Genomic DNA, 13436 nt, shown 5'->3' on the forward strand with positions numbered 1-13436 from the left:
CTATTTACCTTACAAGGACAACAAACAGAATATTCTTGATTTGCTCCCCTCATTTACTAGTTTCAGTAGATAGCTCTTCTAGAATACTGAAAAAAAAAAAAGACACTTTTATCGTGATAGGAGGCTCGGTGAGGCAGAAAATGCGTAAAAGCTAAGTTCGAATGGCGACGCTGTTCTCAGGTTCCCGAGGCAGCTCGCTGTGACGTCATAGATTTCGACGACGTCTATTCGTGCCCATGTCGTGCTTGGCAAGGGTCAAAGGGTAAATTTTTCACGTTTGAAGGCCTCTCACTGAGCCACAACGACTTATGAATACGATAAAGTACCTCGAAATGCGTGACGTCACATTTCGCGCGATATTTAAGAAATGGAATTTAGACATGCAAATTCCCTTCTACAAACCGACCTATTTCGTTGATAGTAACGAGAATGGATTTTTAAAAGGATGTTATTATTTTAGACAGAGTTCATGTTTCTAATAAGTGTTTCTGTAAGCATGAAGAAATAGCTCCTAGCGTGCCGTGGGGCCTAGCCCGGCTTACTGGTTTCACTTACTGGCTACTTTGAGGTGTGAGAATGAAAGTAATAGATTGTGCGAATAAAAGGGACCAGACAACTTGAACAAACACCCTTGTTCATAGCGGCTTTAAGGAAGAGCGCTAAATTCAGCGCTTATCGAGCAACAAAGTAATGAGTAAATCTATTTTACGAAATTCCATGCCCTCACCTGGTCTTTGAGCCTGCAGGCCGGACGCAGCTGTCAGTACAAGGAAAATAAATGCTGCCATCATCTCAGTGTAGTGCTTTCAACTGGTCCTCCAAACTCACACGGACACACGACCGTGTCGCCGATTGCCAAAGGTGGTAAGACGAGCATTCAATTCGTGGACAACTAGCGGCGCCTCACGGCAGACTGGGAAACCGTGACACGCGTGGGAAAGCTTTTGATGGCGGGCAGTTCAGTTTCACTTGCGTGTTAGCTATGTAGGCGCTCAAACATTTAAAATTTCTAATACGAATAGAATAGTGGTTGCCTTTCGATTCGATTCGATTCGGCACTTTATTCTTCGAGGTTGTTGAATATTCTATCTGTTCAAATAATGTCAGAGAAAAACATTACTTGTTGCCACATATTCATCGAGAAAGACCCTCGTGTAGCGACTGCTTCGAATTACTTCTCTGTGTAGGAGGACCACAGTTGTGCAGATAAATCAGTCTCCGAGCGAATTCTAGAACATCACTTCTACACAATAGTTTCCAACGGTGAAATATGTTAGGCCCGCCTCACTCAGGGTTAACCACAAATATTGTGGATAGAAAAGCAATTTAAATTGTTGGCTACCATAACCAAGATTGGATTCCTTATAGAATATAGAACCTCAGGAAGATTATAATGATCTACGAAGAATATAACGATATTCTAAAGAGTTAACGTGTGTCTTTAAAGAGAGTTCAAAAAACGACAGGAAGGATAAGATGGAAACTTGCGATTAAAAAATCCATAAACAGTGGGTGGGTGCTGGAGCCGACGTTTCGACAAGTGGACTTGTCTTCTTCAAGACTGGAACTTTGCTTCGTGCATGCAGAAGACAAGTCCCCTTGTCGAAACGTCGGCTAGAGCACCCACCCACCGTTTACGGATTTCTTTCATTTAAAGAGAGTTATATATTATATATTTACATGCCGGGAATCATCAAAAAGAATAAAATAACTTTTCTTTTTCTTAGGGTGTATACGTCTGTATACACAGTGATGGATAGACGTAATTTTTCCAACTTACAGGCCTATCTTCGCTTGAATGTAAACACAACTCTCGCGCCATCCTGACGCACGTCCCTCGTAGTTGTCGTAGTCGTAGTGCGTAACCAGTCGTAACGCTAGTACCAGATCTTGACCTCCAAGGTGGTGCCGGTGGGAGATTTTTCCTGTGCGTTGTTGAACAATAAAAAATTCGCAGCGTGCGCGTTAACTAAAAGCCGAATTCTTCTGTCTCTCATTCCCCATTAGCAGCCATTGGCATGTTCCAGTAGGAAACGTTAGTAGAAGTAGAAGTGTAAGTGTTAGCTAAAAGCCGACTTCTTCTGTCTCTCATTCCCATTAGCAGCCATTGTTTACCTCCAAGGTAGTGCCTGGTGAGATTTCTCCTGTGCGTGATTAAACAATAAAAATTTTGTTCAAAACGCCGTTGATTGACGAAATAAACCAACGAAAGACGCCAGATGTTTTCTAAAAGCAAAATGAAAGAACGCCAGATGTTTCTAAAGCAAAACGAAAAGACGCCAGCTGCTTAACGAAAGACGCCAGATGTTTTCTAAAGCAATGGTTTTCTAAACAATGAAAAATTCACAGCGTACATGTAAAATTAAAGTGAGCTGCAAGTCGTCATAACTCATCGAACCTTTAGTATAAACGCACCCGATCTCACGTCGGTGATGATGTATTGGGCAGAATTCACGGAAGATTCACGGTTTACCGATGAACCTCCGCAGCTTCGCCCACTCATCATTCACTCCGTGGATATGCTGTGATTTTTTCTATAGTATTCCAATCGGAGGAGAAAAAGAGCAGATCGGTCAGCGGCATCGCTAACGCCGTACAGGGAAACCGGTAACATGCATTGCCTAACTGCGTGGCCGCAAGTACACATGTAGAAGACATGGTCGGAACACAGGGACTGCGTTTCGCAAATCATACAGAACTACGCTATGTCTAACAGTCATCGGGGGATGCCGCCGCTGAACAAGCCAGTGTCTGTTAGGGAAAAGTGGGTTGTTAAATGCATGGAGTCATAGGCGTGCGCACGGGGGGGGGGGGGGGGGGGGGGGCGGCAGCTCTCCCTATTAATCTAAGAGGGGGTGCGCAAAATCAGTCCCACACATTGACATAATAGGGAGGGGGGCGCTGCGACGAACCTTCGTCCCCCCCCCCCCTAAGGGGAACCCTGCGCACGCCTATGAGTGGAGTGGGATTAATATTTTCAGGAGCAAATTTACGCAGCAAGTATTTGAGATGTGCATGTAACTTCGAGTACAGTGTAGTAGTGTGACGCAGGCGAACTCAGGCGCCCTCATTGATTACCTATACAGTATATAAAGCATGCGCAGGGTAATCGTCCGAAGCTTGAGCTGCATGACCCCCGCCCATCAAATCACTCAAACGTAACGGAAAACCGTCCATTTACCGTGAACGACGAGTGGTGCCGTGACGCTGTCACTTCCGAAGCCATTACGGGCAGTGCACGTGTAGTTCCCGACGTCCTCGGCTCGGAGGCTCACGATGCGCAGCGTCGCGCTGCCCTCGCTTCGTGCGGTAATCGAAATACGCTCACTTTCGTCCACTGCGCTACCGTCCTTGAGCCATCGAATGTTGTAAGGTCCAGCGGTTCCTCTCCTCACGACGCAGCCGATGATGATCTCTTCGCCGAGCGACACTTGCTCTGGGAACGCGAACTCCCGGAGCTTGGGAGGACCTGAGAAGGAGTGTCCGGGCTTGTACCTTAAAACCATGTTCCGGACCATCAATCACGTACACTTGTTTCTGATGGGTCTTACCTGCATCCGATCGAGCGCACGTTACTTGAAGGAGGATGAATGTCAGCGCCAGTAACCAGCAGAGACGTTTACGCGTCATTAGGATCCCCCTTTTTATCTTGCGTTGCTGTGAGAAGCTGGTGTGATCTTCTTAACAAACGTGATCCTACTTTCTCTCTTTTTGACAGATGGCAGCGCGTACGCGAGCCACTGAAACCTCAATCAGCACTGACGCCTAGACACTGACTGCACGCCTGACGCCACTTGCGAGTTGAGTCCAGCGAGCCGATTGCTCCGGGAGCGTGCATGGTGGTCCTGCATGGACGACCAGCGACACCTGGTGATGTCACCTGCAACCATGCAGTAAGTGCGCAGTCAAATTGCGAAGGCGCGAACTGCGAGTGGAAGCTGGTGGGATACTTCTGTGGCGCTTGTGCGGAATAACTTGAAACGCAACGCTTCAGTGATGCCAACGACAAGCGCCAATAAGGCGCAACGTCCCCTTTGCAACTTCTCTTAATCCAAAACACCCACGTTGCTTCATCGTCGTCACCGTCGGCACGCACGCGCGGTAATATATAGTTGATTGCCTAAGTGTATTCCATTTGAAAATGAGCGTCAGGCCATACGCAAGCAGGTTGAGGAGTGGCGTGACAATCTCAATGTAATGACGTCGTTTGATGAAGTCAGATAATGGCGTCAGTTAATTGCTGCGCTATGCTGGAGTTTCAATTGAAGGTGTCTGAGCGATGTATCCGAGATGTCAAGTTCATCCGCTAGGACTTTGGATGACGCACAGTGCTAGCAATAAGTTCTGTTTCACGGTTTTAGATGTGAAGCATCTTATAGCGGAGTGCAATCCGGTGGTGGTGGTGTGCGGCGTGGCCACCCTTACTGCGCATGCGCAAGCCCTCTCCACACACCTCCTCTTCCTCTCCCCTTTCCCTCTCTCTCCCCTTTCCCCTCGCCACTTCCCCTCTCCCCTCCCGTTCTCCACTTCCCCTCTCCTTTTTGCCTCTCTCCCCTCCCCTCTCCACTCCCCGTCTGAAACGCGGGCTCTACATGCCGAAGCGCTGCTTCGCATGGCCTCAGGTTTCCTTTAGCGGGAGATGGCGTGAATTCTTGTTGTTCATTGCTATATATATCTTGCTATATATATCGGCTTTAATCGTCAGATGACATGTCGCCTTTACTTCTTGAAATGCCCACAAATGGAGTGTGAGCAGGGCTTGAAATGCGAAGTGTGTCTTCGTCGTTGTTACCCGGTAGCAGGTAGTCTTAAAAACGAAATAAGTATTTCTTTTTTTAGAAAAGGAACAAAAAGAAATGCAGGCACACGACAAGCGAAGCGCATAGAGACCTTATCATCCCGGGCCCTCGATATTATGATGGAGGGGAGTGTTTTATCGACAATAAATAGGCCTAATGAAAATAGGCGTTTTTCTAAAATAGTCAAGGCTTTCAGCAAGTGCCCCCCCCCCCTCCCCCGAAAAGAACTCCTGGCTACGGGCCTGCCTTATCCGTGTTCTGATTATGGCATCGTGAAGCTCACATAGACAAGAGGGGACATGTTTCCTTGATGCTTTCGCTGAACCTTGAATATAGCATGATTCGGAAACCACTGGTGTAGCGTATAAGTGCATCGATGATTCAGGCAGTTGTTCTAGAGGTATTATACTAGATTCGCGTTCGTAATTATTAGGGCCTGTAAATACGAAAACGGCCACACTGTATAGAAGCAATGGGCTGCTTATATTGATTCCTTTACTTCAGCTAAATGTAGTTTATTGTGGCTCTCCAAAAAAGAATTTTAAAAGATGTGTTAAATCCGAAGTGACACCCCGCTAATCTTTTTATTATGAAGGCCGTCTATAGAGGAACGCTACATTGCAATATGTCGTTTAACTTCCCGTATAACAGAGACTGTCTATAGTATGTCCAAGGAGGTTGGGTATATCGGGCATATAAGAAAGCTGATAATAAATAATGCGAGACAACTTATTCCGTCAGACCTTGCACCATGCTTCTACAGACGAGAAACACTATTATTTCTATAGTGTAAAAAGTCGCACGACGTTCGGCGACATTGTTGCTGAGCGTCTTCGAATGTTCTCTGTTTTGCGATTCTGGGAACATCATGATTCAACGGTGTTGTCAGTGTTATAAATAATTTCGATATGAATCGCGAAAGAAGTTCTCCCTGGGGAGATGGAAAAGAGAAAATTACCTTAAATGTTCCGACCGCTGTTGTGGGATCATGCAACAAAATCAGAAACCACAGAGAGCGCACAAACACTTTACGAAATGCGTTTTTGCTTCGAGACAGCGAAATCGGCCTTTGGCAACATGTTAAACGTAGGATATCGCATCAGCACCCGTAACCAACACGTGGCAACATGTGATAACAAAACAAGCGGTAGCGTGCGTACTCCATGCAGGCAAGCGCGTTCTTCAAGGGCTCGCTTCATTACCGGACAGCCGACTTTCGGTTTGTTACCTGGAATTACCAGCGATGCGGTGATGGCAGACTCTGCACCCTCGGAGTCCGATACCAAGCAGGTGTAGTTGTCAATGTCTTCGATGGTCACTCGCCGAACGTTCAGCGTCGCCACGCGTTCGCTCGCTACACTGGTTGTCAGTCTCTCAGTTGCTGGTATGTCCTGGTCGTCCTTGAGCCACCGGAATTTGTACGGGGGTCTTCCGCTTCTCACGACGCACCTGAATGTGGCGTCTTCACCCACGGTCAGGTCGGGCGGAAAACTTGATAGTTGCAGCACGGGAGGCCCTGGCATGAAGTGCAGGTCGCCATTATACTTTTGCACATTGGTCAGCATACCAAGCCACAAATGTTGTTTTGACTGCGACCCGTGTAGTCGGCAGGGATCATAACAAATATTACAAAAACGGACGCCAAGCACTGAATAACACTTAAAAAAGGAAAAGCAAACCATTGCACCTTCAATTCCGTGGTGCTTGGCGTGTACTTATTTTCGTAATAAACCATGCCCGAAATTTACAGCGCAAACCGGACGATCGTTCTGATTGCCTCTTACGTACAAATGCGCCGTTAGTTGTCCCGTTGGTTGTCGTGATAACATCGATATCGATCAGATGTAATACTGATGGACCCGCCACGGTGGTCTAGTGGTTATGGCGCTCGACTGCCGCTGACCCGAAGGTCGCGGGATAGAATCCCGGCCGCGGCGGCCAAATTTTTGATGGAGGCGAAAATGCTTGGGGCCCGTGTGCTTAATTGTAGGTGCGCGTGAAAGAACCCCAGGTGGTCGACATTTCCGGAGCCCTCCACTACGGCGTCTCTCATAATCATATCGTGGTTTTGGGACGCTAGAATCCAACAATTCTTATCATTAGTAATACTGATGGTATTACATCTGATGTCTATTACGAATGTCGATGTTATCGTAGGTAGGCCATCTAACGCGGCCGTGTCACTACAAGTAGCGTTATGAATTCGTAAGAGCGATGTACGTAGTATGTTAGAGCCACGTACTCCAATGAACAAGAATGTACTCGTTAGAGGTTTGTAAGTCCTTTACTTTCAAGCCATTTCGTCCAGAGGGTTTCCGAATGTTCATCTCTGAGCCTATAATGTAGTTTAATGCGTTGTGGCCAGGGTACGCCGTATTCATTTTGCACTTTTGCTGTTTTCCAGACATCTTGCTCGTCTCTGTGATTTTCTGGACTTTTCGCTGCACTTGTGGGGTCTATTACCCCGTACATTGCGGTGATGGATGTACAACCTCACGAGGCGCCGTCTGGGTCCAGTTCAACCGCCGGCGTCGCTTCGAGGAAGCGAGGGAACACATCCAGCGAGAGCGAGGACACTGAGCTGTACTCCGCATCGGGCGACGAGTCCTCGGAAGACGGCTTTCAACCCGTCCTGTACCGCAAGGCCAAACGACGGATCATCAACGCATCTTCAGCGTCAAGTACGGCCACCGTGAAAACAGCGCCTCAGCGATGGCCTCACTCCATCCTGTTTGTGCCGCTGAATGCTACCGACAGTCTACGTGTGCTGAACAGGCAAGCGCTCTCCTTGTATCTTGAGAACACTGTACCGAACGAGGTCAAAGATGTACGGATAAATACAAGAAGAAACATCCTGGCAATTGATGTGATGAACCCGAGCGCGCTGAGCACGCTGCAGCAAGTAACGCAGCTGGGAAACATCACAGTCAGGTCCATCATACCATCCGATGGTGCCACCGTAGCAGGAGTCATTTACGACATTGACACTGAAATCCCTAACGAAGACCTTCCTGTGCTCATAAAACCAGCGAGTGTAGACAACATCATTGTGAACGTCGGCCGCCTTGGTAACACACGTTGTGTGAGAATAACGTTCAAAGGTGACTGTCTCCCCTCCTATGTGAAGGTTGGCCACTTTCGTCACCAGGTTCGACCATTTATCCCGAGACCTGTGCAATGCTTCAACTGCCACAAGATCGGCCACGTGAAGGGCGTTTGCACGAACTCTGCAGTGTGCCCCCGATGCGCAGAACCGCACTCGGAAGACAACTGTAACGCTACCATATTGAAATGTCCTAACTGTCAAGGTGCTCACAGTGCTTCTTCCAAAGAGTGTCCGCGCATAAGGAAAGAGATATCTATTATTAAGCAAATGGTGCGAGACAGTTCAACCCACAAAGAAGCCGCTGAAAAAGTCCGGCGAAGACGACGTCGCCGTCGGAGGTCTTCACGACGGACAACGTCAACTTCAGCAAGTAAGCCGACTCATCAGGGAACACCACCAGCTGCAGTTTCTAGCCTGGCAAATGCAGATGTTAGAAACCAGAAAACGGGCAGGTCTCTCTCTACCAAAGAATGGCCGCCACTTACACCTAGGCGACTTGAGGAAGAACCACAGCAGAAGCCGCCCCCATCAGGGCAAGCTGCTACAACAGAGGACTTGCGGAATACAGATCAGCAAGTGATTGCTCTTCTGCGACCCTTAATAAATGCCATTCGCGTGTTGTTAAACAACATGCACACAACGACCGCCAGAAATGCACTCCAAGTACTGGACGCCCTGAGTCCAGTACTGGCAGCCTTTGAGTAGATAATGGCTCACCAGCCAGTGTCATTCAGGGAAGAGGTCCGAAAGGCAGCGATTTTCCAGTGGAATGCCCGGGGACTGAGATCACGCATTGCTGATTTCCGTCGGTTCGTGTACACCAATATGTTTCCCATCATCGTCATCTGCGAGCCGAACTTACCGTACGCCATCAGACTCTCCGGATATGAATTATTTATGTCTTCTACAACTGCTGAAAACAGCAAGGTTCTGATGTTTATTCGCCGTGACCTCACCTACTTTCATCAGCCGGTGTCCCATCACGACGACAATCAATATATATGTCTTACAGTGAAGAAGAGACTTACCGTCACTGTTGTGGGCGCCTACCTATCTCCATCAAGTCGATTTGACCATAAAAGACTACAAAGCATCCTGTCATCAACTCCCCACCCGTGCGTTATCATCGGGGACTTCAATGCTCATCATACACTCTGGGGAAGTAGGAAGATCAATGCTAAAGGCAGAAATTTGGTGTCCTTCGCCTCCGACAATGAACTTTTCTTGTTAAATGACGGCACTCCAACGTTTCTCCGTGGTTCAACGTATAGCAGCTGTCTTGACTTGGCGTTTGTTTCACGAAGCCTCGTCAGGCATGCTGGGTGGTTTCCGGACATAGAAACGCACGGGAGTGACCACATTCCCACATATGTCAAGATCGAAGGTTTATCCCCTTCCAAGATACGCAATAGCATTCAAAGAGTGGATTGGACAAAATTTCAATCTCACATGGAAGAGCAATGTCAAGCGAATAGGTCACTCGACTTAGAGGAAACAATCAAGAGCACGATACACGACACTACGCGTACTCTCACGTGCTCTTCGAAATTAACAGAATTCGACATAGAGTTAGAGCGACTTCGAGCAGTTCGCCGACGTGCTGAACGAAGACACCGACGTACGGGGGCAGTAGAAGACTTGCGGACCGCTCGACGTCTACAGAAGAAGATCCAGCGCCGGATAGATAAGCTTGAATCGCAACGTTGGACTGCTTTCTGTGAGTCGCTTGACCCTCGTAAACCTCTATCGCACTTGTGGAGGACGGTACGAGGTCTGCGCACAAAACCTATTCAGCGGTACCCATTCAAGGCTCTAGCCCTCTCCCAAAACAGACCAGATATAGACGTGGCCGAAGAATTCTGTGCCAGATTATCTGGCCAAATAACAGCAGCAACCAGCTTACTACTCTCGAGCAGTTGTCCGCAACCACGTGATCCCCGCATGGATTTGCCATTCTCCATCCACGAACTCAAGGCAGCACTAGCTTTGTGTGTACACACGTCGGCACCAGGGCCCGACGGAATTTCTTACAGAGCCCTGCGTCATCTGGGTGAGCACGCGAGAATGTTTCTCCTAGATATGTACAACGCATCTTGGAGAGATGGCTCGCTCCCGACAAGCTGGAAGACCAGTCGCCTGGTTCCACTATTGAAGCCTGGCAAGTCACCGTTGGAGCTCTCATCCTACCGCCCGATTGCACTTGCCAGTTGCGTAGGCAAAGTTATGGAGAGGATGATCCTCGGACGCCTGGAGTGGTACTTGGAGGGCAGCAACGTCTACCCAGATGCAATGGCAGGATTTCGACGTGGTCGATCATCGATTGATAACGTCGTTGACCTGGTCACCTTCGTTCAACACGAGAAAGGCCGTAAGCGTCTCTGCGCTTCTTTGTTCCTCGACGTCAAAGGGGCGTACGACAATGTTACACACCAAGCCATCCTCACCGCTCTCGAAGAGGTAGGAATAGGTGGTCGGATGTATCGCTGGATACGTAGTTACATCTCAATGCGATCCTTTTTTGTGAGCACCGAAGACGGCCAAACCTCTCCACATTACAGCTACCGTGGCGTCCCCCAGGGCGGCGTACTCAGTCCTGTATTGTTCAATCTTACGCTGATTGCCCTCCTTGAGCACCTGCCAAGCACAGTGAAGATATCAATGTACGCGGATGATATCTGCATTTGGACGTCCGCCGTAACACGCCTGCAGTTGCGAGCGAGAATTCAAAGAGCTGCCGCTCAAACTGCCCGTTACCTCCGTAATCGAGGCTTGGAGCTTTCTTCCGAGAAATGCGCCCTCGTGGCTTTTACGCGCAAACCTATGAATCATTACGGCGTATTCATCAATGGCCAAACTATACCGTATATTCGGTCGTACAAGTTTCTGGGTGTCATAATCGACAGGGATATCTCATGGAGCCATCACGTATTGTACATAAAAAAGCGGTTGATCGGCATCTGTCATCTATTGAAGTTCTTCGCAGGCAAGACTTGGGGAATGTCACCAAGTGCTATGCTACAGCTGTACAGGGTACTTTTCCTCGGCTTCCTGCGCTACAGCTTGCCCGCGTTAACCAACGCAAGCAAAACAAGCCTACGAATACTACAAAGTGTTCAGGCCCAAGCGCTCCGAATTTGCCTAGGCTTGCCTCTTAGCGCGTCGACGGTGGCTTCTATAGCGATCGCCAGAGACCACCTCATCAAGACACATATTGACGTCGAAGCACTCAGGACACATATAAGGCATCTTGCTCGGACTCCCCGTCACCACCTAGCCTCTTTACCAGTAGACCGACCATGCACCTCTTTTTGCCGAACGGTAGCCGCATATCGCGAGTCTTTGCCAACAGGCTTCACGCCCGCTGCGAGACCTTCAGTTCCTCCGTGGTGCCTGACTCAGCCTATCATCAGCCTGGCGATACCCGGCATCCGTAAAAAGGCAGATATGTCGTCACCGGCTCTTAAACAGCTCGCTTTGCTCCTGTTATATGAGAAGTACCGAGGCTCAATGCACGTATACACCGACGGCTCCGTTATGACGAACAGCTCAACCGCAGCTGTCGTAATACCTCTGAAAGCCACGACAATCAAATTTAAGACCTCTCACCTTACGACATCGACAGCAGCAGAGCTCGCAGCGCTTCTTGCCGCATTACGTTTCATTACTGATGAACGGACACAAAAATGGACGATCTTCAGTGACTCAAAGGCGGCACTGCAATCCCTTCTGTCACCTTTACGCCGCGGCCCGCACGAGCAACTGGTATTTCAGATTGCAGAAGAGACTCACCATTTAATTGAGAAAGGCCATGAAATAACCTTTCAATGGCTTCCAAGTCACTGTGGAATTATCGGCAATGAACGGGCCGATCAAGCTGCCCGTTCAGCCCATACAGAAAGCAGTCAAATAATAATACCGCTCTCTAGGACTGACGCTGCATGGAAGCTCCGCGTGCTTGCTCGTCAATGCACCACGTCGCAATGGAACGAGCCGCACTTCAAGCATGCGCGACTATATTCCCTGGACCCAACTCTCAGCCTTCAAATTCCTCCAGGCCTTCGCCGACGTGACGCTACCCTCCTGTGCAGGTTATGGTTGGGTGTCGCATTTACGCGCGCATACGCGTGCCGCATAGGAATGGACGACACCACATCATGTGACCACTGCGGCAGTGATGAAACAATTCAACATATTCTGTGCGACTGCCCACAGTACTGTTCACAGAGACAGTCACTTTGCAACGCGCTCGATAAGTTGGACGACCTCACTCTGTCGGAAGAAAGAATCCTGCGCCATCGACCGGACCAAACGTCACAGAAAAAGGCTGTGCAAGCGCTACTGCGCTTTCTGCGTTCAACTGGTCTCTCAGAACGGCTCTGACTGGAACGTCTTGCGTGTGTGTGCATGTGTGCGTTTTTTTTTTCGTTTTCATTTTATCTCACTCTCTCTCTGTCCTCTTTCCGACCCCTATATCCCCACCCCTGTGCAGGGTAGCAAACCGGTCACTCGCGCCAGGTTAACCTCCCTGCGTTTCCTTTTCATCTATTTCTCTCTCTCTCTCTCTCTGCTGTTTTCCACACTCATAGCGCTGCTTTGCTAGTTTATTAGCTTATAACACGAAATTGTCTTCTGAACTCGGCATGGTTCGTTCTTCTGTTTTTACTGTCCAACGCTTTGCTCTAACTCAGCATGTAGTTCAAACAGGTGGCGCATATGTTTCGGCGCTAAATGAATGGCCTACACAGCCGCGTGACTCTTACGAGTAGTTGTAAAACAACAGACATAAAGTGCAGCAGTGTGACGTCTTGTTACGCAATGGAGACAACGCGGGACGCACTGTTGAGTACTTACACTGTACGTTGTACGCAATGCCTATGTTACATTTTAACCATTCATGACGTCAACGTATCTTTAGAGTGTATCGTTAACATTGCTACATTTAAAAGGTACCCTTCATGCGGTTATCCTTAGGAATCTCCACTAACGCCTATCATGCATGCCGAGCATAGGCGTGCGCAGGGTTCCCCATTAGGGGGGGGGGGGCAAAGGTTCATCGCAGCGCCCCCCCTCCCTACTAAGTCAATGTACGGGGCAGATTTTGCGCCCCCCCCCCCTCTTAGTTAACTAGAAGGGTCAAGGTACGGGACAGATATTGCGCCCCCCCCCTCTCAAGTGATTAGGGGGGGGGCGCCCCCCTGCCCCCCTGTACGCACGCCTATGATGCCGAGAACAAATCCAAACTCACCTGTATACGTTTCCTTAGCAGTGATGATCGGGGCGAAAATGACAGCGGAGAATAGAGTCCATAGACGCTGCATCGCAGTCTGCTGCAATGTGTGTGAGCCTCCTCTTCTGAGTTCAGGCACGTCCTGGTGGGCTCTAGAAGCGCGGCAACTCAACTCCGATCGCCGCTTTCGACGAAAATGCGAGAAGCATTTCACGGTGCACAAAAGCAAACTTAAATTGAGCGCTCGCCGTGGACGACTAGCGCCGCCTGTAGGCTTCCAAGAAAGAGTTTTATTCCCGCGAGC

At 48.9% G+C, this 13436-nt stretch overlaps 1 protein-coding gene across 4 annotated transcripts in view; it reads right to left on the minus strand.

The window, feature by feature from the left end:
• Window positions 1–13436, minus strand: part of LOC119372182 (Down syndrome cell adhesion molecule) — a 212355-nt gene that overhangs the window by 145060 nt on the left and 53859 nt on the right. The window contains exon 1 of one of the 4 annotated variants that reach the window (XM_049419804.1): window positions 728–805. The exons of the other annotated variants lie outside the window; for them this stretch is intronic. Coding sequence (XP_049275761.1) covers window positions 728–791 — 64 coding nt within the window. The 5' untranslated portion in view covers window positions 792–805. Of the gene's footprint in view, window positions 1–727; window positions 806–13436 lie in introns of those variants that run through there. 4 annotated transcript variants of the gene reach the window in all.

The sequence above is a fragment of the Rhipicephalus sanguineus genome, chromosome 10 (assembly GCF_013339695.2).
Source record: "Rhipicephalus sanguineus isolate Rsan-2018 chromosome 10, BIME_Rsan_1.4, whole genome shotgun sequence".
Taxonomy (NCBI): domain Eukaryota; kingdom Metazoa; phylum Arthropoda; class Arachnida; order Ixodida; family Ixodidae; genus Rhipicephalus; species Rhipicephalus sanguineus.